The sequence below is a fragment of the Crocodylus siamensis genome, chromosome 8, assembly GCF_052110815.1.
Source record: "Crocodylus siamensis isolate JL-2025a chromosome 8, ASM5211081v1, whole genome shotgun sequence".
NCBI lineage: Eukaryota > Metazoa > Chordata > Crocodylia > Crocodylidae > Crocodylus > Crocodylus siamensis.
This window is the reverse complement of record NC_143402.1, coordinates 43,663,226-43,686,533: the sequence shown is the minus strand read 5'-3', so window position 1 is coordinate 43,686,533 and position 23,308 is coordinate 43,663,226. Positions and strand designations below refer to the sequence as shown.

The window sequence follows — 23,308 nt, the reverse complement described above, 5'->3', positions numbered from 1 at the left end:
CTCAGTCAGGACCCAGGGTTCCTTTGAGTTTGGACACTGAAAAAATATTTCAAGTTGTGCCCCTTTTAAGAGCACCCGATGAGGTCCACAGCCTAATATTGGGGCTGCCAGACTACCCATTGTCTTGCTGCAGCCTATAGTGAAATCCAGATGGATAGGCAAGAGTAATTGAGACTACAGGCCCTCTCATGATGGACAAGCTGGTTTGTGGGGCTTTTTCAGGATTACAGTGAAATCCAGTCAGTTTCAGATTGGTGCTAAAGTAAAGTAGCTTCATCTATTAGATTTCCGTGCAGCCAGTTCTGATGGCTTTACAGGCATATCCCCCCCATGTGCTTAAAATGATTTTTTTCTTGGGCATTTCAAAAAACACAGGCAAACAACACCAAAAGCTGGGACCACAAAAACTGGCTACCCACAAAGCTCTGTCAAATGCACAAACATAAAGAATCAGGGAGGAGGACTCTTTCAGTCTGTTTCCATTGTATACATGTCAGGTGCTGGTTATAACCCTAATAGGTCAAGCACAATATGGCTTTTTAAAAAGTTGAATGTGTCTCTTTAACAGCCCACAGAGTATGAGTCCAGGGAACTAATCTCTACAGAGAATGAAGGGAATGACGTTTTGAAATTCAATAGTTAAATGATTCCAGACCTTTTTTTCCCCCCTTTTTGAATAGAGGAAATAATGTTGCTATAAAAACACAGGAGTCCTTTTCTGTAAAAGCTGTTGACTTAGATATCACAAGAGCCTTGCATTTGACAGGCACCTTGAACTGTTGTGCTGGAACAAAGGAGGAGGAAAGGGCATGCAGAAATCCCAGGATTTGGCTTGTTCATAGTGCAGTCAGAGTTGCAGTAAGGGGAGTTTGTCTGGGTAAGCGCTGAGTTTCCAACTGCAGGAGTGGAACCCAGGCTGAAGCTTGCCGATTAACTTGCCTTTCCTCAATTCAGTGCATCCACAGAAAAGAGGGAAATCAATCTAGAAGTTCACCTCTCTGAATAGAGGCTCTGGTAAAACAGGACATTTTAACTCCAAAGATCTGGTCCTTCATTTATTCGGTTTGTCAATGTGAAGGTATAAAAACAAGATTTCTGCAGGAATAAAACCCAGCTCATTCTTTTTTTGGCCCTCAACAGAATTAAGTGTTATTAGAATATATGGGTGCAACTAGCTGTAGAGAGTGGAGTATTCAGAGGTTAGTTGCAGATGAACTGATGGTGGATGATGGAATGAACCCAGCTTGACTCTTGGGTCCCAATTCTTATTTGTAAGCTGGGTGTGGCAACATGGGAGCTGCCCAACCAGCCAGTGCTGGTCTTCCACTGTGTCTGGGTACACTGCCTGCCAATCTCACCTGCCATGCCTTGCTGTTAAGTAATTAGAGTTCTTAATTAAGCAGGAGGCTGTCTTTTCTGGGCCCTTATGTCTAGGGCCTTTTGTACATGCTCCTACCTCCCCTTCCGTGTCCCATGCCTCACAGATATTTCTAACAACTGTGTAAAGCTCTGGCCTGAGGCCAGGCCCAACTCATTACAATATTAGGCCTCTCATGACCTGCCCTGTTAATGGGTCACACTCATACTACCTCCCTCTCACTCCATCTCTTGCATGGTCTCATACTGCTTTTGCTGGGCCTCATGTGTACCACCCCTCCTTTTCCATGGGGCCACATTCACCCTGCCCTATCCTAAGGGGTCCCCAGGCTTGATTCCCTTCACTCCCTGGCCAGCAAGCATCCAGCCTTTTGGACATTTCCCACTGCCCTCATCTGAATGAGTGCTGGGTGGTTCACAAAATACTGTGCAGATTCTGCCTTGTCTCATAGCAGGTAACTCGCCCCAGCTGCTCTCCATACAGGGCTGTTGACTCACCCCCTTATTTCTATGCAGCTTCTCCTCTGTCACCCTTCAAGTCAGCCTCAGGCCCACCTGTGGTTTCAGGTGCCTGAAGGCTTACCGGGACCAAATTTGGTCCCGCAAGTTAACAGGACCTAAACTCATACCCCTTACTCACAGGGTCTCAGCTGGTTCAGTTACTCAGACACAGCCCTATAAGTGCCTTTCTGCACACAGGTGCCCCCACATCAGCATGCCTGGTCCACATCTCTCCTCCTCTTATACCCTACTGGGTTCAGGTCCCCCCTGCATGGGTATGCCTGGGGCTAGCTGCCTCTGATGTTGCATTACCCACCCTAAAGTTGGGGGCAGGGGTTATTAAGGCACCCCTCCTTGCCTTTCACCAAGGCAGTAACTGGTCTGGCATTTCCTGGGGACTCCTATACTACTAGGAGCCCCACCAAGCCACCCATCCCCAGCAGGGTGCAGGTTCAAGTCACTTCCCAGGCCAGAAGCCTCCAAACCTCCCCATAGCTCCTGCCCTTACCATCATGTCATCTCTGAAGCAGCAACTCTGTAGGAGATGTTCCTTCCTCAACACCAAGCCACAACTGCTACCTGCTGGCCTGAGGCTTAAGATGGCCACTCATCAGGACTGGGCTGCACCTGCCGGTCACCTGGGCTAGTTGTTAAAGTGGCAGAGCACTGGGACTGCTCCAACACCTGCCTTCCCCCTTAAACATGGTTCTGGGGGTGGCTTTCCCTGTGACTCAGCCAACAAGCTCCAACAGAGCTTGCAGCATCCCTAAGTGGCAAGTACCCTGCTAGTGCTCTGCCATAGTAGGGCATTAGGAGATAAAAATTGCTTGTATTTTGAGTATAACTGCTGGGAAGACTGTTAAGAAACGATCGTGGATCCACTCGCATGCACCTCCTGCTCATGCTGTTTTCAGAGCTGAATTGTACTCTGAAGAGTAACCATTTCATAATGCTGACCTTGGGTTGGTCACATGGCCCTGAGTGACTTGATGCTTCTGTGCCCCCATCTCCTTGGCCTCTGGTGGGGAGGCTTAGTTCATCTGTGCTTGGGATTCATAAATGGAAGGCCTCGGGGAAGGGCAGCATGCCAAGGTGGTCTGGGACTTCCAGTGTTTCAGATTTAAAATTCTAGTATGAAATAATAGTGGTGGGTGGTTGAGGGCTTCAGATGCCAGCGCCATCTTTCCACCAAGTGGATAAGAAGGCATGTTTGCCTCATGCTTTGTCCTGCCAGTATCTTTCAACTCCAGCCTGAAGGGACCAAGCTCAGAGGAGAAATTTTCCTGGTCCGTTTACCCCTAAAATGCCTTCGGAGTCTGCTGGCAAAGTTTTGATCTGCAGTGGTGACTTTTATGATGTATGTAAGCATCCCTGAAGCAGCAGGATGAAGCTCCCAACTCCTCCAAAGGATTTTAAGAAGAGAGTAAATGTGGTAAAGTGCTGTGGCCTTGGCAACCTGGATGCTTGTTTCCATGAAGCAGCTGGTGATGGAGTTGCTAGAACTCTTGTTGAAGACTCTGGTTGCAGAAGCACTAGCATCTCCACTTCCCCCCAACCTTATGTAGAGCATATGGGGCTTTTCCAGCCTCTGGAGTGTTCTTAAATGGGTCCTTCTCCTCTAATTTAATTAGAGTATTTTTGCTGTTCAGGATTAGGTTTGCAAATGCTTCTCAATGAGTCCACCAGTGAAATAGAAAGACAAAGGGAATAGAAGGAGACTCCTCTGTTCTCTTTGCCAGGGAAGTGTGGCCCCAGGCTCTGATGCCACCTAAAGCATGTCTTTGTCCTGGAAGTTGCCATCTTAGACTCCTGTCCCTTTTCTTCCCACCTCAGGTTTGCCTTAGTCAAGCTATTTAGTCTTTTCTTTTAAATCTTCTCTGGCTTCTGAGTATTTATTGTTCTTCCCTGAGGTTTTGAACAATATGGAATGAAATCCTCCTAGTACAGTTTTATTTAGAGGGGCTTGTCACCACTCAGCTTCTTGATATGACTGCCTGTCACCTGGCACTGACTACGTCATGTGTCTAGCTCCCTGTCCATTGTCACCACACTTTAGCTTTGCTGCTTCTTTGGTGTCTCCTGCTATTGAAACCTGTGTTGGGTTATTTTCTCCACTTATATTTCTTCAGTATGTTTTGGGGGTGTTGGTTATAGCCACATTGATCTAAGGACATACATAGGCAAACAAAGTAAATATGATATATTTTATTAAAGCAACTAAATAGTTGGAAAAATTGTTCTTTGCAAGCTTTCAGGGACAAACACCCTTCTTTTTTCAGCATGACACTTTTATGATGATGCTTCCTGACTTGCTTTCTCTCTTTGGCCCTCACTCTTACAGTTCCCTTTTAGTATCAGCTGTAAGCTTTTTGGGGCTATTCACCTTCTCATTTGATTAAATTATTCAATAAAAGGGCGGTTGCTCTCGTCCCTATGATTTGGAATTACCAGTAATTCCCGTTTCTTTCCCATCTTATAAATTGCCAGGTACTCCCTTTTATATTCAGTCCTTGTGACCATATTTCTTTCCTAATCGCTTTGAATTAGTTTAGTGAGTGCCAGTCAACTCACTAAACTTCAAACATGTGACGTGCAGAGTTCCTTTAAGCTGCTGCTAACTTGGTTATTTTGTCAATGAAAGCATGTCTAAAGAGCTGTTCTTCATAAGCTTAAGCTTCTTGTTGCTCTTGGTTTTGTTAACCTCTAGATTTCAGTAATTTTCTTTCCTTTCTGCTCTCTGTTTAGTTAGTGACTAAACGTAGACAGGCTGCATAGTTACCCTAGACTAACTTTTCTTTGTGGAATATGGGTGTTATACTTGCCCCTCAGTAGCAGGATGGATAAAAATTTTAAAAATCGGATTTTTTTTTAAATTTAAATTGGATTTTTAAATGTAATTGTATTGGGGGGGTAGATGCTTTAACCCCCCCCTCTAAATAAAGATAGTTTTAATGTAAGATATGTTAAAGCTCAAAAATGTCATTATGGAATAGGGATTATAACTTCTAATTATATACTATTTGAGACAATATATTCATGTAACCTTTTTAGAAAAGGTTTATCAATAGGTCACAACAGGCTATGGACTAATTAGGGACCCAGTCTTATAGGGTTACCAGAGGCTTCTCTATAGATGAGTAAAGATTAAAGAAAACCATTCTACCCAATGGGACTCAGTGCTCAGTCTAGAAGAGCCCATCAAACATCTCTGCAATGCTTAGTTTCAGTTTTCAAATTGTGAATTTGTGTCTCCAGAGATAACATCCTTGTTAACAGCAGTATATGGAATTGAGAGATAACAGACCTGATTACGTGCCCACCAGCCCTCTTGTGTCTCTGCAAGTTTGTGTACAGAGTCTAGCCCTTACCTCTCTCTCAAAGTGCAGTTTCAAGAAATTAAATGAATAAAAGATATCAAACAACAAGAATGCACTTTCTGTAGAAAACAATGATTAAATTGAGGCTTTCTGACCAGTAATTTAAATTATGATTTAAATCATGACTTACATCAATTTGATTTAAATCAAATCCACCCTACTCTGTACTCTTTTGTACACTCTTCTGCTTATTCAGAAGTCATCAGTAATACAGTAAGATTTCACATCAATCCCACTGAGCTTAAACTAGGTCTTTGCCTTATATTTGGCCTTGGCAACGTGGGGGAAAAAGAGTGATTAATCAGGCAGACTAGAACACAGATGCGGATAAGAATGGGGAGACTGGTGAGTGCATCTATGCACAGCAGTGTGCACAATAGCAATTCTTTTTATTTTCCTTAGTATGGATGTTTGCTGCCTCTGTGTTGAAACAAAGTGCTTCACTAAGGAGCTTTCATTTAGTTGGTGCTGTTTCTGCTATAAAGGTATGTATCTATATAGACATTCTTATTCAGGAGTCGTGTGTGTGTATATGCCTATGTGTTTCTAAAATAAATGCCCCTTTGTCAGAAAAGTCTTCTTTGAGGGGGAAGCAGGATGTTGGCTTAATTGCTTCCTGAGGTCATAAACATGGAAATTGGTTACCAGGGCTTTCTGGGATTTCTCAGGGCTTAATGTTCAGAATATTCTATCGTGCCTTTGGGGCTAAGAGCAAGATGCTGGAGTTGGTGCCTTTTATGGATCAAACACTGACCTTTCACCTCTTTGTTCCTTGAGGTGAAAAATGACCAAAGAAACCTTGTGCCAAAGGCATCCATGTGTGGTCCCCCCTCAAAGTGGCTGTGTACAGCAGGAATCACTGTGGAAATGCAACCACAGATTTGATTCTTGGAGTACTCAGGATCTAAAAAGCAGCAGCAAATTGTTATAGAGGTTTAAAATACATAGCATGAGGAGATGTTGAGATAATTGGGAAGAAAAGTTGAGAGGACATTTGAGATAATTTCCAAGTACAGAACAGTTTGCTTATACAGCTGATGTGATTTGATCTCTGTCACTAGGACCTGAAGGAATCTTCTGGGCCAGTGAGTCTAGTCTGAGAAGGGACATTACTTTTGTCACAGGTTTAAATTGTAATGCAGGAGACTTGGGTTAGCTATTAGGAAAAACTTTCCAACTAGGAGGGTGGTTTATCAGGGGGACAGATTATTTAGGCTGTTGAATCTCTGTTGCTGGACATTTTTAAGCGCATGTTAGACAATTGCTTGTTTAGGTTGGGATGAAGAACTGTTCTGTCTCCAGCATCTATCTTAGTTTTAGCTTACTAAAGCTTTTCACTCTTGAATTCTCCCTGCTGTCTATAGGAACAGTGGGAAAATGCTGGCAGCCACGAGCATTATACCAATGTAGCTTGCAGTGGTTAAGATTCTAGCATTCCTCCCTGGGGCAGGTGGCTGGTCATATTCCCTTTTTCGGTGGGAAGAGCAGTAGGAGTGTACCAAGAACCATTGTTTCCTTCCACTGGCCCGTAATGTAAACTGGAGCACAAGCTCTAGTAACTCCTCTCAGGACAGGTATGTAGTTGTGGCACACTCCTAGGCTATGGTCAGCAACTACAGCAGTTGCTGTCTCTTTGGAGAGTTTAATTTCTCTTTAAAAACTTGAATACACGTGTTTCTATTAAAAAAAAAAAAAAAAAAGCCCATAACCAGGGCAGGTGGATGTAATGAGTTCCCTGCACAGCCCTGCTACTATACTCCTCCTCAGCCAGATCTGTTGCCTGTCCTGTATCCCTCGCAGTTCTTCCAACACAGGCTGACCTCCTGTGCTACTGCTGTTCCAATCTTGTAGTTCTCAAGGGAGTTAAGTACATGCATACAGCATCCTCTGCTATTCCAGCTCCCCAGATGACTGCCAGTGATACCAAATTGTTGTGTTGTGTGTCTGTGCTCTACCAGAAACAAGTCCAGCCCATATTATTTGTGACCTCGTCCCAGTCACTAACATGCCCATGCATGTACACACTTAGACACACACACAATCTCTTTCACCTTCCTCTTTTCTCCTTTCTCCCTGCCCGCTTCCACATGCTAAATCACTAGCTGCATTACTGACACCCAGGTAAAGTTAAGCAGGCATTATCCTAAATTTAAAACATTTACAGAATGGAAAAAATATACCATGTGTGAATGATATTTAAAAATGGTCCCAGGATGTATGTTAAAAATGAATCTCCAGCATCACTCAAAGTCAGTAGAGCCATAGTGTCTCTGGAGAGCAGCTGTGCTCAGGGGGTTTGCAGCAGTGAGTTTGAAAGAATACTGTATTGCTTTACAGCCCTTGGACCCCACCTACCCCCAGCCATGTCATGCAGAAGAAGAGAACATGAGGGGTTATCATGGAAATATTTCTACCAATGGAGTCATGGAATGTGGGCTAGATTGATTGATTAGGAGCCGGCAGAGATGCTGCAACTTGAGCCATTTAAAAACTGGATTAGGAAGCACTGCAGAAAGTATGATATGAAGTGTCTTGCACTGATGAGTTCTATCTACTCAGAAGTTAATGATGGAAAAGGGTTCTTATGACCTCCTCCCCTGGATCCAGGTGATCACACTGCAGGAGTTGGGTGCACAGCTGGTGCTTTGCTAGCTTCAAGTCCTATAAGAGAACTGGGGATGTTGCCAAACACAGAGTGAGGTTGTGCTGGAGGAATTTACTGTGTTTGATTCATAGTGTCGTTAATTGGCAGGCAATGTTGCAGGTGTTCTGCTATCATACCTGGGTTTTCCACACAAGGCAGGACTTGCCTTACAGCTTTTGTTTTATTTGGTTGCATCTTGTAAGCAAAAGGTTTGTTGTTCTGTTGGCCAGAATCCACCCTCCTCCTTCCAGATCAGGGGAGGGGGTGGCTTATAGCTCACAAATCTGCTGTCTCCATCTTTGCTTTCAGGTTCTTTCACTTAAAGAAGTGGTGGTTCATGTGTGGCATCTCAGTATTTTTTTCATGTCGGTGAATGTTGTTACCTCTGCTTTACTAATGGGAGAACTAAGGGCAGTGAAGTGTCTTGTCGGTTGTCACAGAGCAAGGCAGTGGCAGAACTGAGAGCAGAACTTCACTCATTTTGTGTTTGGCCCATTGGGCTCTGGAGCTTCCCACACAAGCACTCTTTGTCTTGTAGTTGGGGAACCTCTATGTTCTGTTGCCTACTACGATCTTTCCATTGTATCTTTGAGCCAGCACCCATTGGAGAGTACTTTTGTCTTACCATGCTATGTGTTTCTCTCTGCTGCTTATTTCATCTATGCGTGTGTGTGCATATGCTGAATTCCCAAGATAGGACAAAAGGTACTTTCCTGCCAGTGTAGTACTGGGGAGTATTGTGCACCAGGCAGGAACTGCTTTTCCGCAGTGGCAGATTGTCTCATCAGTTTACTATCATATCTTTCTGGGTGTGGACATAAGAACTGTTGTCTCTGGAGCATTGGCCAATTTACTGTGGAGGAAGGGTGGAGCAGATCCACAATTCACGGCATTTGTTCTGAGGGAAGTGCTCTTCCCTGGTGTTACATTACTTCCAAAGTAGTTGGATGTAAATTTACACCAGAAAAAATTCTCTGACATACATGGCCTCCCTATACCATTAACATTTTCATTCTGTGGTAGCTGTTTGCTGAATGCAAACCAGCTCAGCTGCCACCCACCTAGTGGCCATGCCTTGTAATAGCACCTACTTTTGGACAGCCTGCTTGGGATAGCTGGTCATATGTCTGCTGCTTAATCCAGGGTAAATGTACTTCAGAGCAAAATCTGGGTAAATGACTCCAGAATAAATAGGTTGTATGTCTATCCTTTGATATAAAAAACAAGGAACTATTTCAAATCAGTTTCACATGCACTTTTTTATGGAGAGAGGCAAGAAACTATTCCTTTCAGCATTTTCAATTACCCCTGTTCCAGTAATGCCCTCACTTGAATCAGCTGGGAATCCTTATGGAGCTGTATACCATCAGCTTGTATGAGTCTACACACTTCTTTCTCACCCTCTCTTCTTTCTCATTTCCTATCCACACGCATCATGGGCATCCAGTTCACAGGCTAAGAACAGTGTGGAACTGGGGTAGTGGATGATTCAGGCACAAGGTCACTGGTTCAAGTCCATTCCAGACTGGCAAAAAGGAGGGGCTGCTTGTGGTTTGGCACATATCACGCTGGCAGTTTATCTACTGGCAGTTGGGTATCTGGTGTGAGAAGAGTTCTCTGTGTAGTTTCCAGTGGCAGCAGCCCACAATTTTTACTCCCTTAGGCACTGTCAGCCAAGATTAGCTGACACTTGTAAAGCAAACTACCCCACTACCCCAACTGGGTGTTGCCGACCTGAGGCTGAGGTGTGTTGATGTAAGCAAGCTCGTTTGCTGCTTGGCAGCTCTGTGCCTGTTTTGTGGAGCTAGGGGTTCAATCACCAGGGCTGTTAATCTGCCACCTTTTATTTAAAATATTTGGGAGGTGCCATCTGAATAACAATTGTGCTTTATTGCTCTCCACTGCCCTCTGCTTTTCAACTTTGGGATTGTCAAGGAAAGTTTCAGACAGCAGGGTGGCAGTTTTCATGTTGACTGGAGTGAGATCCAGCAAGCTCATCTCTAACTTTCCAGCTGGATTCAGAACCATGTTCTGCTGTTTCTAGTGTCCACTGGCTGCAACTCGTGTTGTCTCTGTTCCATCTCCAGCTGACTGCAGTGCTGTATTGATGGGTTCCTTCCCCACTTATGAGCCAATGCAAGGTGAAATCTCTGGGTGAATGGGAGCTCTGGAGAGTGCACGTGGCAACTGAGTCTCTGCTGGGTGACATTTACCTCCTCAAATGTTCCTTTGTAGAGACGAAGCTTCAGGGTTTTGTTACCTGAATGATGTTGTCCTGGGTATCCTGAAACTCCGACAGAAGTTTGACCGCATCCTCTACATTGACTTAGATTTGCATCACGGGGACGGTAAGGCCACAGGATGGGTAGAAAAGTCATCCACACAGTGCAGCCCTTTAAGCTCTGTGGAAGCTGGGAGAGGTAAGGGGCTGTTCTTGCAATAGAGATGACCTGCAGCAAGAGCAATGGCATTTTCTTCAGTTTTTTTATATCTACGTGACCTGAATTACAGGCTGCCCCTTGAAGCTCGTCTTGTCCCCAGACCTGGCTCTGCATTATTAAAATGCATCCTCTGTTCTGAGCAGCATTCTGATATTTAAAGCAAGACTTTCTATATTAACAGCTTGTTCTAAATCTAGTCATCTGCTTTGTCAGGGGCCGTCCAGTAAGTGGATTTCCTCATGGTCCTTTGCCTTTGTCTCTGGGTCCAGAGCAACCAGTGACAGCACTTTTAATTGTTTAATACCATCAAGACAGGCTTTAGTATTGAAGCAGCCAGTGTTAAATGATGACTTTTTAAAAAAAAAGTATTTTGATGCTATAAAACTGAAGTCAGAGTGGACCTTGACTGCAGCCTCTCTCTGCATAGGGGATGTTATTTCAACACTGTTTAACATTTCCTGCCCTTCAGACTTTTATGGTGTGTTTCATTTTGGTCTGTTTTCTCCCTACATTTGGTTTGTGTTAAGTCTCCTGTAACTTCACCCCCAACCCTTTTTTATATCAGAGTAAAAAAATCTTGCTTGGTTTGTAGGGCTTTGGAAAGTGAGGAACCAGGAATTTTTTCTAATTGGGACCAGGCCTTTGCCGGGGCACCATGAATCAGAGCTCCCAGCCTGCCCCCTGCCCTTTCAGTCTGAGCAGCCAGTACCAATGCTGCTGGCCTTTTCAGTGGCTTGCGATGTGGAAATACATTCACTAATGAGTATGTTGAGACCAGCACAACTCACGTCAGTTGTGACCCATGCTACATTTGTTAAGGGTGAATTTAATGTGCTGTTATCTGCCTTATATTATTGGCTTCTTCCCTGCTCCCCTCGCTGCTGCCTGCTTGTTGATACATATTTTGGTGTGTTCTCTGTAATGCTGCCTTATATAAGTGATGCCTCTGTTTTTCTGTCTCTCTTTCCTTTGACAGGTGTTGAAGATGCCTTTAGTTTCACTTCCAAAGTCATGACTGTCTCTCTTCATAAATTTTCTCCAGGATTTTTCCCAGGCAAGTGATCTCATGGTTTCATTAATTAGAGTCTTAGATTACCACTGGGACCACAGCAGAACTTCTGGTCTGCTGATGACTCCTGTTCCTTTTAGCCTATCTAGGTGTTTTGCCACCCATCTGTGTCTGCATGCACTCTTTACCTATCAGAATAAAACAGGAGCCCTGTATCCTCAGCGTCTTCAGCCTTTCAGACACCAAACCATCCAATTGAGAGCACTCTTACCTCTGTTCTACCATGCAGCCTTGTTGTTTGGACTGGTTTCCCAGTGCATGGCAGAGATAAGAGTGCAGATTTTCAGTGGTGTTTTGAGGCGTCCCAAACGAGCAGTGACAGCAGCTAATTCAGCAGTGGTAGGGATGCAACAAGGCACCTTAAAACAACATACTGCCACTTGTTTCACCTTTCATGCAAGGCTGGCGATTCATTTCCAATGTGCAAGTTAGCTTTTTTTAAGGCCAGCAAGTCAACTCTGCATAAAACATAATGAAGTTAGTGAAAGCCTGGCACAGCGGGCCCAGAGAACTTGTGCCTTTCCCTTTTGCCTTAGTTTAGTTCTGGTTTTAGACATCCATGGCTGTGTTTGTATCTTCACAGCGGCCCTTCAGATACTATGCAACCTATATACACCTTAGTCTGCAAGGTATTGAGCACTAGCCCCATTCAAGCAAAGCTTTTATGCATTTGTCTAACTCTCAGCATTTGAGTGGTCATTGGGGCTTACTTATGCACTTAACATGGAACATGTTGAGGAACAGACTTGGGTTAGGGCCAGATATTATGCCTCTGAGACTGAAAATTCACTGTGCATATAGTGGTATCATCTGTGATGCCAGCTGGGAGCACATTTAGGCTTTCATGGTCCACGGTCCAAGTCCTCAGCTGGTGTAATCCAGCATGGCTCCGTTGAAGACCTGACAGGGTTGGGGCTCCATTCTGCTATGGAAATCCTGAGGGCATAGCTTTACTACGGAGGTAACTTCAGTGAGTAAGAGCTAGGAGTGAGCGTGCGCTGCCATAGCCTAGTTACTGTGTCCATCCCAACACTGCACTAGGAGTCTGCTGTCCTGGCCTGTGCCTCTTCATGCTTCAGTAAGCTGCTCCCCACTGTGATTTTTCCACAGTAAATTGTGGGATAACTTGTCTATTATCCTGAGCCAACTGGGTTATCAGGGGGAGGGCATAAAAGGGTATTAGCTCTGGAGGGGCTTAGCCAGGGTCCTCACTATAACATAGGTGGGTTACCAACCCAAGTGGAAGCAGCCCTTGTGTTTAGAAGCAGCCTGGGCTGAAAGCACCACAAAACTGGGATCAAATGGTGTTGTGTGTGAGTTAATTCTGCTGTGAAGATGTAGCCATGGTGAGAGGTAGACCCTGCCCTGTGAACAATACAGTCTAGCTCAGGGCCAGGCAGTTATTTTGGGCGGAGGGCCGCTTACCCAGTTTTAGCAGACTGTTGAGGGCTGCATGGGTAGTCCTGCCCCTTGACATGTGCCCCACCCCCTGGTCACCATCTTGGGACCAGTGTCCCAATGTCTTTGGTCCCAAGACATTGGGACATTTGTTCCATGTCCCAGGGCCAGCACCAGTGGGGCCCAAAGTGGGGCACAGGCTGGCAGTGGTCTGTGGAGCCAGGCTGGGCTGTACCAGCAGGGAGAGGGGGGAGCTGATCTGGCTCGATAGAGCCCCTGCTGGCTGCAACCCCATGCTCCTGCCATCCTGCTCTGGGCCCTGCTGGCACTGGCCCTAGGACACCGGTGCAGGCGCTGTGCTCCTGCTGGCTCCCTTTCCACTCACTCCCAGTGTCCCCCAGCCCCGCGGTACAGGTGGGGGGTAGCACACAGCCCTGACCCCCTGCTCGCTGGCAGGGAAGAAGCTGGTGCTGAGCGTGGGGAAAAGTGGCCCCTTGCCCACCCCGTGGCTGGTGCTCCCTGCTGCAGGCACTCACAGCCCATGCGGAGCTGTCCTGAGCAGGCACAGGCAGCCCCATGCGGGCTGCAAGCGGCTGCAGCACGGGGCACTGACCACGGGGTGAGCGAGGGGCCTCTTCCCCATGCTCAGCACCAGCTCTTAACCTAGCCCTGCTGCCAGCTTGGGCTCTGTGCCACTTCTGGGCTTGCCTGTCGGGGCTACACACAGCAACAGTGGCTGTGGCCCCCCCGTGTGCCGTGTCGGGCACTGTTGGCTGCTGCTGCCCACCTGGAGCTCACGTGCTAGGCAGCCCAGAGGCGGTGGTGACAAACACTGCCCGGCACGGCAAGCTGGGGAGCTGCAGCTGCTGTCGCCATGCACAGCCCCAACAGGCGAGCCTGGAGCCGCGCGGGGGCCCAGGTTAGTAGTGGGGCTGGCTTACAAGGTGGTGCTGAGTGTGGGGGGTGGAAAAGCGGCCCCTTGCCTGCCCCATGGCCGGCGCCCCATGCTGCAGCTGCTTGCAGCCCACCTGGACTTGCCTGTGCCTGTTCCGGACAGCCCCGTGCAAGCAGCTGCAGCAGGGAGTGCCGGCCATGGGGCAGGGAAGAGCTGCTTTCCTCTGCGCTGGGAATGAGCAGGGAAGGAGCCTGGGGAAAAGCTGAGCACAGGGGGGAGGTGGGAGAAGCAGCCCCTCCCCTGCCCCGTGGCCAGTGCTCCCTGCTATAGCCGCTCACAGCCCGTGTGGGGCTGCCCAGAGCAGGCACAGGCAGCCCCAGGTGGGCTGTGAGTGGCTGCAGCGTGGGGTGCTGGCCATGGGGCGGGCAAGGGGCCACTTCCCCTCCCCCCACTGCACTCAGCTTTTCCATGGGTCACTTTTGCCCAGGCTCATTCCTGCCTGGGGTCCTCCCCTGCCCTTCCCCCCCACCTTCCCCCTTACCTGAGGTTCCAGCACAGGGCAGCTGCATGGTCCCAGGCCAAAAGACCCAGCTGGGGCTGCGGGGCCCTGCTGTTGTGGGAGCCTGCCAAGGCTTCCCCTGGATCCTACTGCCCTTGGTTCCTGTCATTTTTGACACGAACCAAGGGCAGAGAAATATTCATTTTCTAAATTTTTTAGGGGCCCCACGGGCCAGATAGAGTGGCCTTGCAGGCTGGATCCAGCCCATGGGCCATATTTTGCCCACCTCTGGTCTAGCTAGTCTAGACTAGCAGAGTGAGAGAGGAAATATTACCCCCATACTACATATGGAGGAACTGAGCCCCAGGGACCAAGGACATGTGTGCACCATCTCTGTGTGATATGGGGGGGCTCCATCATTGTAGTGTCATACCCTCCTACCCCAGCTCCTCACATGCTACCTCCTGGAGGGAGGCAGCCTAATCATACAGAGTGGCCATGTATGCACACAGCTGCTCTGCTTCTGGCACACTTACTGGTACGTGTTCAGCACTATTATAGGGCAGCTGGGCTGAATTGCTTCCAGGAGCTGACATGTGCAGAATAGGAGAGAGGGTGTGGGGCTTTTCCTTGTGGCAGTGCAGTACAAAAAACCATGTAGATGAGCCCTGAGTGACTTGCCCAAGGACATCTGAATCTCCTGAGTCTAAATCCCATGCCTGAGCCACAGGACTACCTTCCCCTTTAGGAGCTTGGAATGTGGTAGGTACATGGCTAGTGTCCAGAGGTTCACTAGTTTCTCTCCAATGTAACTTTCCACTCTGCTTCCTGCCTCAGTCGCCACAGCCTGTGTAGAGAATTCCTCTGCCACTGTTGCTTAATGCTCTGAAGCATCTGTCTTCAAACAGGAACTTTCTTGGGGGAGGACAGTTTGCAGAGCTTAAATCTGCATTCCAGCAGCTACCTGCGGGCAACTATCATCCGACAAAATAACTCAGGTTCCCCCATATAAAAGGCTGTGTGCCAGCTTCTCTGATTACACTACACATCAACACTTCCCATCCTATACAAAATATCCAGGACCTGTTCATTCTCAGAGCTGATTCCATTTGCCTCTTAACTGTTTGTGATGGATTTGTGTTTCGTTGTCCAGGTACTGGTGATGTGTCTGAGGTTGGCCTGGGGAAGGGGCGCTATTACACTGTCAATGTGCCCATTCAAGATGGCATTCAGGATGAGAAGTATTACCAGATCTGTGAAACGTGAGACTTTTTCCTATCTAATACGTTTTGTTTGACCATAGTATTACAGGGAAGGGAACCTGTAAAATTAATTTTATGATTTTACGTTGCTCTCTTCCCCTCCATATTAGCAATTTAATAAGACACAGATAATTTACATGCTGAAATCTCTTCTTGTAGGATTGCAATACAAATAATATATGCTGAAACACTGACCAAGAATTGGCATCTGTCTGGGGAACAATCATTAAGGGCTTTTAAAATAAATGCTCTGGAATTGCCATTTAGAGAGAGGCATGTCTGGGGATGAGTTGAGATTATTTCAAAACACGTAAGCTAAATTGCATGTGAACTTATTTTATTTTCTTTGGAAGGGTGAAGGACTAAGCACTCCTTGCTGGTAGTGGCACTGTTGGTTTCAGTGAGGCTGATACCTCACCAGAGAGGTACTTGGGACAAATCACAAGTTGTTTATCCCTTTTTAAAATGAAATCTGGGGCCAGTTCTTTTCTAACTTTAACATGTTGCAGTTGGCTGTGAGGCGAGTGGTCATGGAAGCCAACGGTTAAAACCACTTGCACAGTCACTGCCCATAACATGCTTTGAGCTTGCAAGCTTCCTCTCCCAACTCTGTCAGGCTACCTGACTGCTAACTGTACGGTAACCCACTTCCCCACCACTATATTTCTAGGCTTTTATCACTTTTGAGCATATGCTTACAAAAAGTGAAGTGGCTTTAAAATTTTTCAGTAAATAGCTGAGTGTGTGAATGAAACCATCAAGTGCATTTCCAGGAGTAACTCAAGTTAGGGTTTTAAATCCAAATTAAAAACTGTATGCAGTCTGCATTCTATAAAGCTGGAGTGACCTCTCCATGGCACAAAAGTTTGGGCAGTGTATATGGAGACACACTGGGTTGCCTGCACGATTGGTGCCCCCCCCCCCCCTCAGCCTTACTGATTTAGTCCAAAGGAAAGACAGGCACCAGTGTGTTTGGTACCAGCTTGGCTGCAGGAGCTGCTGGAGCAAAGGAGATCATCTGTTTGTCCATCTATCAGGGTTCCACTCCTAGCCTGGCTGCTGAACAGAGTTAAAGATCCCAGTCTACCCTATCAGTTCTACAACCTTTTGGTGGCATTTAGGGTTAAGACGAGTACCTCCCTCTAAGGTGCTCCTGTTTCCAAAGCCATTGGCACCCTAAAGATTGCCAAGTTATTTAACTACCACCCAACATTCAGCGTTAACAATTGCAAGTAGTACCAACTACTGCAGGGGTAGGCAACCTCCGGCACAGGTGCCTGAGTAGCGCACAGAGTCATTTTGCTTGGCAGACAGTGGGGAAGGGGCTGGGTCTGCACTTCCACAGCAAGGATAAGACTCCTCGTGGATCCTCTGCTGTCTGCCCCTGGCATGCCAACATCTTGCAAGTCAAAGTTGTGGGTGTTTTTGGCACTCTGCCCAAAAAAGTTTGCTGATCCCTGGTCTTTTGTAAATTACAGTAGCGGGTGAATTGGACCTGACACTTATATGTGCATGTAAAAAATAAAATACTTTAAAAAGATACTGGTACAAAACTGATGCTGAAGTTTAACATACTAGGAGAAATTCTGCATTGACTCATAGACCATTACCTATTAATTCTGCAGTGTCAGCTATCTGACCTAGAACAAGGATTGTAGACTCACAGGACACCTATACACGAGTGCCAAGGCTGCTCCAACATGCTGAAATTCCAGCATATCAGAGCAGACTTGATTAATTGAGTTTGCTGGAGCATGGCAATTGCCAGGCTCCAGCAGCCTCCTGCATATCCTGTATCAGCGTCCCTGTGTTTAAAAATGATGGTGGGGATGCTTGAACTAAAGCTCATTGAATGAGCTTTAGTTCAAGTACCCCCAAGCGTGGGGACGCTAATGCACAAGAGCCAACTAATGCACAAGAGCCAATGATGCTTTAATTAGAGTGGCTCTTGGACTTGCTATAATTAAAGCACCACTCCCCTCCACCCTCAGAGCATGTGGTAAGTGCCCCCATTGTCTAACCATTTGCAAAGTGATTGTAGTATTTGATGGTGACCTGTGACTGTGAAGTCTATAAGCAGGTTACACCCTGGGCAAAGAATTTCCTCTTATTCTCTTCACCCAAAATCCCTGCTGGTAAGAGAAGACCTGCTCATCGGTAGTCCTTTCCCCTTTGGCAAATAGCTAGGCTACAAGCTCCACTTTAGCATTTCTCACTACTGGGAATCAGTAAAATGTTATGCAAAACCATTCCACCTCCCTCTGTCTTGGCAGCAACTGCCTTCCTCGTCTCTATGGAGACTGACCCATGGCAGCACAATGATAAAAATAAATAAAAAAGAAGCTTGCTATTGGAGTCTGAAAGTATGTGCACTTTGAACTTGCCTCTCCATAAATAAGAGTGTTCGTGTTTGAACACTTTTGTTCTAGCTGATAAACTTTTAACTTGCTTCTGGGTGGTATGGCATATATATAATTACCTATTCTTTCTGGAAATGGAATAACTCAGGATCCAATTAAATTCCATTGTTAATAATAGCTTTGGTGTGGAACTGAGACCAAAGTGTGACATTTATTTTGTCTGAAAATCTGACATGTCTTTGAAATATTGAAGACAAAGGGAGGAAATGTTTGAGAACAGCAATAAGATTGACAGCAGGCAGGTTGGCTGGTCAGCTGTAGTTGCATGCATCAGTTAGCTGTATCCAAGACCTGTTTCTGCACACAGTGCTCCAGTAACTGTGGACTTCAGTACTTAAATAGGCCATCCATCAAAAGAAAAATCTGGGAGTGAGTGTCATGAATACTTGTGCTTGCTCGCACTCTTGCTCAATCACTCGCTCACTCTAGAATCTTATTTAGTTAGTCTATAAAGGTCCTTTTTTTGACTGACTTCAGACTAACACAGCGAACTATCTTTCTGTAAACACAAGAGTATCCTGAATAACTCATTTGTTCCATATCCATCCAAAGTGCCTGAATTAAGAAGTCAGATATCTTTGGATAAAATGTATGCACCTTCCTGTGTAATTTAAATATAAACCTTCTGGAGAGAAAAATGCAGTATGTGAGAAACTTTACAAGTATAAAACATTACAAGTATAAAAAGCCATGCTACAAATAATCTAGAGACTTCTGAGGGCATTATCTACGCTCAGGGGCTAGGAAGAAATATTTTACAGCATGTTGATTCAAATAGTTTCTTTCTGGAGCCCTCACCTCTGGGTATGGGGCATGTATGACGTAAGACTAAACACACAGATTCCATGTCTGTGGAGGCTCTGAACGGATGTAACAATTGAAGTACTTCAGACAGTGAGTGAGTGGATGTTTGTGACCAAAGAAGCACTTCCAAAATGGCTGCAGCACTTCAACAATGATCCTTAAAAAAACGAGGAGTCCTTTTAAGGTGCTTCCTTCTGAAGTGCTTCTTGGAACATCCGTATGCTCCACCAAATATGACCAGAACAGGGCTTACTCAGTCCTCCGGCATCCTGCAGTGCTCCACTGGAGGAGGCAGCGAAGGGAGAGAACGGGGCACTCCACAAACCTGTGCTCTCTGGTTGGAGAGTGCTTTGTCAGGGGGGACCACTGGCAGCTCCCATCTGCACAGCACTGAAGTGCTCCAAATTGGAGCAGAATTTGGAGTGCTTCAAATGCTCATCTGTCCATGGCCAAAAGGTCTGATTTGGTAAGTGTAAAGCTCAGTGGTGATGTGCATTTTCTTGCTCCTATGACTACCACCTGCTGTCTTCCCACTAGTATGGTCTTACCCAGAGCTGCTGAACTGTTTGCAGATGAGGTAGAAGTCGGAGAGGGTGCATCTGGAAACACCCAGAATGCAGATAGAGTTTGGGAGATGAATGTCCTTGGTCCTAACTTGAGCAATCCCACATGCCAAACTGTTGCCAGAGGAATCACCAGCCTTCTGTATCCCAACTGTGGTTTTTGTAGACCGAGTAACCAGTAGTTCTTAACTAGTGCCATGAGACTTTTCAGGGGTACTGAAGCATAGGTGCCACCAGGTGAAACTGCCTCACGCTTCTTGCGGAGCTAGATTGGGAAAGGTTGCACCAGCTCCTGCTCCAACCCTCAGTAGGGCAGCCAGGGCAGGATGGGGGGGGCACCAACCCCAGGTGCCAATTTGGAGGGCGTGGCAAAATGGCAGCCAGACAGGGTGCATAGCCCCAGCAAGGCAGAGTGCAGGGAGCTAGCCTCAGCAATGGTAGCAGGGATTGTCAGATAAGACCCTCCTGTGTTTATCACCACTCCCTGCTCTCCCCATGCCCACCTCCTCCTACTCTCAGGTGCTTGGCACAACAGCCTCATTCTCCCCACCTTCTCCATCTCTGTTCAGTGTGCAGAAATCCTGTGGTAGCCCTTTCCCATCTGGCTCTGCACCAAGGATGTAAGGCAGTTTCACCTGGCCATGCCAAAGGCAACATCCTGTTTAAGAAGCACTGAGGTAAGCTAAAGCAGGACAACAATGTTTCTTAATTGGGGTGCTGCCAAATTTTCAGCTCCAGTGGTTCTCAGCTGGGTGCCCTGAATCTAAACAGGCTGAGAACCACTGGACTAAACAGTAAGAGCAGTGATCATTCACAGGCCCAAAAACTCTTCAGTTTTCAAGATCTGTGTTTTCAGTGAGGTAATGTTGGAGGCAGGCAGGAGCAACAAGAATTGCTACTGTAAAGAAAAGCCACAGCAGTAATAGGTGTGGGCAGATGAACAGGTATACCACTTTAAGGTGGCAGAGGACTTAATGCATGTGAGCGTCTGCCAAGCTGATATGCTGTAACTTTTATCTGTCCAATCTTTCCCACAGTAAGTGCAGTTAAACCACAATGACTTACACTGAATGAAATGGGTGACAAACTATTGCAACTTACTTCCACCTGCTGTGGGATAGAATGGAGAGGCAACATAGTTACCACTGATTCAGCTGAGCTAGAGCAGTGGTCACCTACCAGTGGCTCTCGATCTACTGGTAGATCTTGGAGCCTCTTGCAGTAGATCTCAGAGCCTCTTGGAGTTGATCCAAGGCTGGGCTGGGGTAGGGGGGCTGAGTGCACACATGCATGCATGCATGCGCCCCAGCCCAGCAAGTCAGTCCATGAGGGAAGGAAGGGGTAGGGGATAGATTGAGGTCCCCAGTGGTGAGGGACAGGGTCGCAGAGGCAGGAGCAGGCATAAGTTGAGTGGGGCCCAGGGCAAGCGGGACTTACTTGCTGAGGAGGCATACCTCCAAATAATTTTTTCTCCTTCTGCCTTGATTTGCCCCCCCTCCCCACCTTCCCTCCCCACAGACTTACCTGCTGTGTGTGTGTGGGGGGGGGGGAGGCTGCAGCACACAGTAGACCTTGGGTTGCTTTTAAATGCCAAAGGTGATCTCCTACTTAAAAAGGGTTGGAGGCCACTGAGCTAGAGTAAGTCTAGAGACGTCAGTACAATTTTTGTCTGTCCACATCCAGCATCACTAACTGCTAGTTGAAATGCTGTGACTAGACAGCCTGATTTTGGTTGGGTGATGCTCATGAGAGCAATAAAATGCACATCATCACAGAGCTTTGCACTTACCAAATCAGATATTTTTGGCCATGGACAGGTGAGCATTTGAAGCACTGTGCAGATGTGTAGATGCCAGTGGCACCTATTTTGTGCCACAATTTTGTGGAGTGCCCCATAAGCCTCGCCTCTTTCAAACTCCCTTTCTAAGTATACTTGTTTTTATACAAGTGACTGTCCCTCATTTACCTTGTAATAAGGCTAACAATACACCAGGATTTCAAAGACACATTGGAGTGGATGGGAAGGGAAACAAAGATACCTAGTTTGATGGGTTCAGGTTCAGACTACATTCATCAGAATGGATAGAGTGATAGTTGGCCCTGTTAGTCAGAAGTCAGTGAAAAGACAGGGTAGATATTCATCTTTATAGTCTATATATCAAGAAAGAGAGCATGAACTTTGATAAACCCAAATTCACTTCATACCCAACAGTGCAGATCTCTTGGACAGAGTGTTCTTTGGAGTGTTTAGATGCAACAGGCAGAAATAGGGGCACTACTCAGCTACTGGACCTTATTTTGGGTGTAGTCCTGGAATTTCATGGGCCTCTTATCTGTAGAGGTTGCACTCAGTAAAGGGCAGACAAAAGTTGCAAGATGTCTGCCCTGCCATCTGGATTTCATTGAGTTGATCTGGATTTCATCGTACAACAGGACACTGATCCTAACCACTCTGTGAAGCTGGCATGTTTAAAATGTACTGCCGCAGAAACAGAACTCTTGCAGGAATGTTCAGATTCATACTTAAACCCAGCAAAATCCAGGAAACTTGAAATTAAGGCTGAAAATCAAGAGCCAAGCACTCCTTTGTTTCTGTACTGTACACCGTTAATGATGGGGGGGGTTTTAAATGCTGGTGAAAGGTGCCAATTTGACAGCACTGGAGCCTGAAATCTTCTAAGTATCGGTCTTGCCAGATTATATTTAATGTAGGAGTCCAAGCAGAATCAGGGGTACTTATCTGGTTGCCCAGCAGGAAAGTTAGGTGATTCCAGTTTCCCTATAACCAACATATGCTTTATTTCCAATACAAATGTTTTGTTGTGTATGTGCCATAATATGTCCAGACAAGATCCATAATTCATACTGAATACAGAGAGCTAGTTTTGTTAACACTGGCATCATCAGCCTGACTAAGGCCATATATCTAAATATGCTGCTTGAACCACTGTTCTGGTGGGAAGATGTCAGCAATGTTCCATAGAGTAATTTCAGGAGGTATTGTAAGCAATATAGAGTGTGGTAGGCAGCACAGTATTTTGGGGGGACAAGTGGATGAGCTGAGCATGGCAATTAGCCATTATTTGGCTGTTGGATTCCAGGGACAGGTGGTTCCTTCTGTTTTCAAGGTGTTTCCTAGACTCTCAGTTATCCCCAGATACAGACAGACCTTCAGCTCAGTGATCCATTTGATGGGCAGTGCACCTTTCACTTATCCTGCAGGGACCGTTTCTAGAAGTAAATCCATTTCCCATATGGTCTGTACAGTCCTTTAGATCACCAGTGAAAGACTCCAGTAGTTGCAGTGGTTTATGATGCAGTCATTCACCCACCAGTAATAGGGTTGAGACTGTTTCCTTCAGGATCTGTTAAACAGCTTTCTGATGATGATAGTGTTTGTTCTGTACTGGCTGCAGTTGGATTGGCCAGTGTTATACATAGGTTTTGCTGGGCTCTCTAGATGGAAGGTAATCTTTTATACTATTAAACAACATTGAATGGAAATCCTGGGGAGATTTCAGCCTTAAGTCACTGGGGTTTTGAGAAGGAAGGAGCATTGTGACAAACATACATCTAGAGGACATGGTCCTTGTATGCAAGGACAAGAAGAAGAGGGTTGAGTAGGGGGAAAAAAGGAGTCGGTTGTTGTTGTGGCTGAGTGTTTTCTGCTACTAGGAAAGGGAGTGCTGCATGCGTGTTTGATAAATTTGGGCACTACTATTTGAAGATTAGGGAGATCCTCCATAACACACCTTCATCTACCCCACTCTCTAAGATCCAGACCAGTGTTTGAATGCAAACTTTGGGAACCCTTCAGAATCATGGACTTTACTGAGATTGACCCAGGACTAATGGAGAGAAGTTCTGAATATCCCAATTCATTCTTGTATCTCTGTGATTACTACAGAGGCTTATGTAGCTCTTGACTTCCATTCTGTTTTCACTCAAAAAACTGAAGAAGTTGGCTTTCTCTACATCCTACTTAATAGAAACTCTCACCCTTTTCTTTAACTGTAATTCAGCCCTTGGACTCTATTCTTCTGACCTCACAGTATGAA

The 23,308-nt window shown here is 46.1% G+C and overlaps 1 protein-coding gene across 6 annotated transcripts in view; it reads left to right on the top strand.

Moving 5' to 3' along the window:
* HDAC8 (histone deacetylase 8) overlaps positions 1–23,308 on the top strand; it is an 85,754-nt gene that overhangs the window by 14,462 nt on the left and 47,984 nt on the right. For all 6 annotated transcript variants that reach the window (XR_016443729.1, XM_090059093.1, XM_090059096.1 and 3 more), the window contains 3 exons: positions 10,135–10,247; positions 11,317–11,394; positions 15,355–15,463. Coding sequence is in view for 5 of the 6 variants with exons in the window: in XM_090059093.1 (XP_089915219.1) it covers positions 10,135–10,247; positions 11,317–11,394; positions 15,355–15,463 (300 nt within the window). In the remaining variant the exon portion in view is untranslated. The remainder of the gene's footprint in view (positions 1–10,134; positions 10,248–11,316; positions 11,395–15,354; positions 15,464–23,308) is intronic.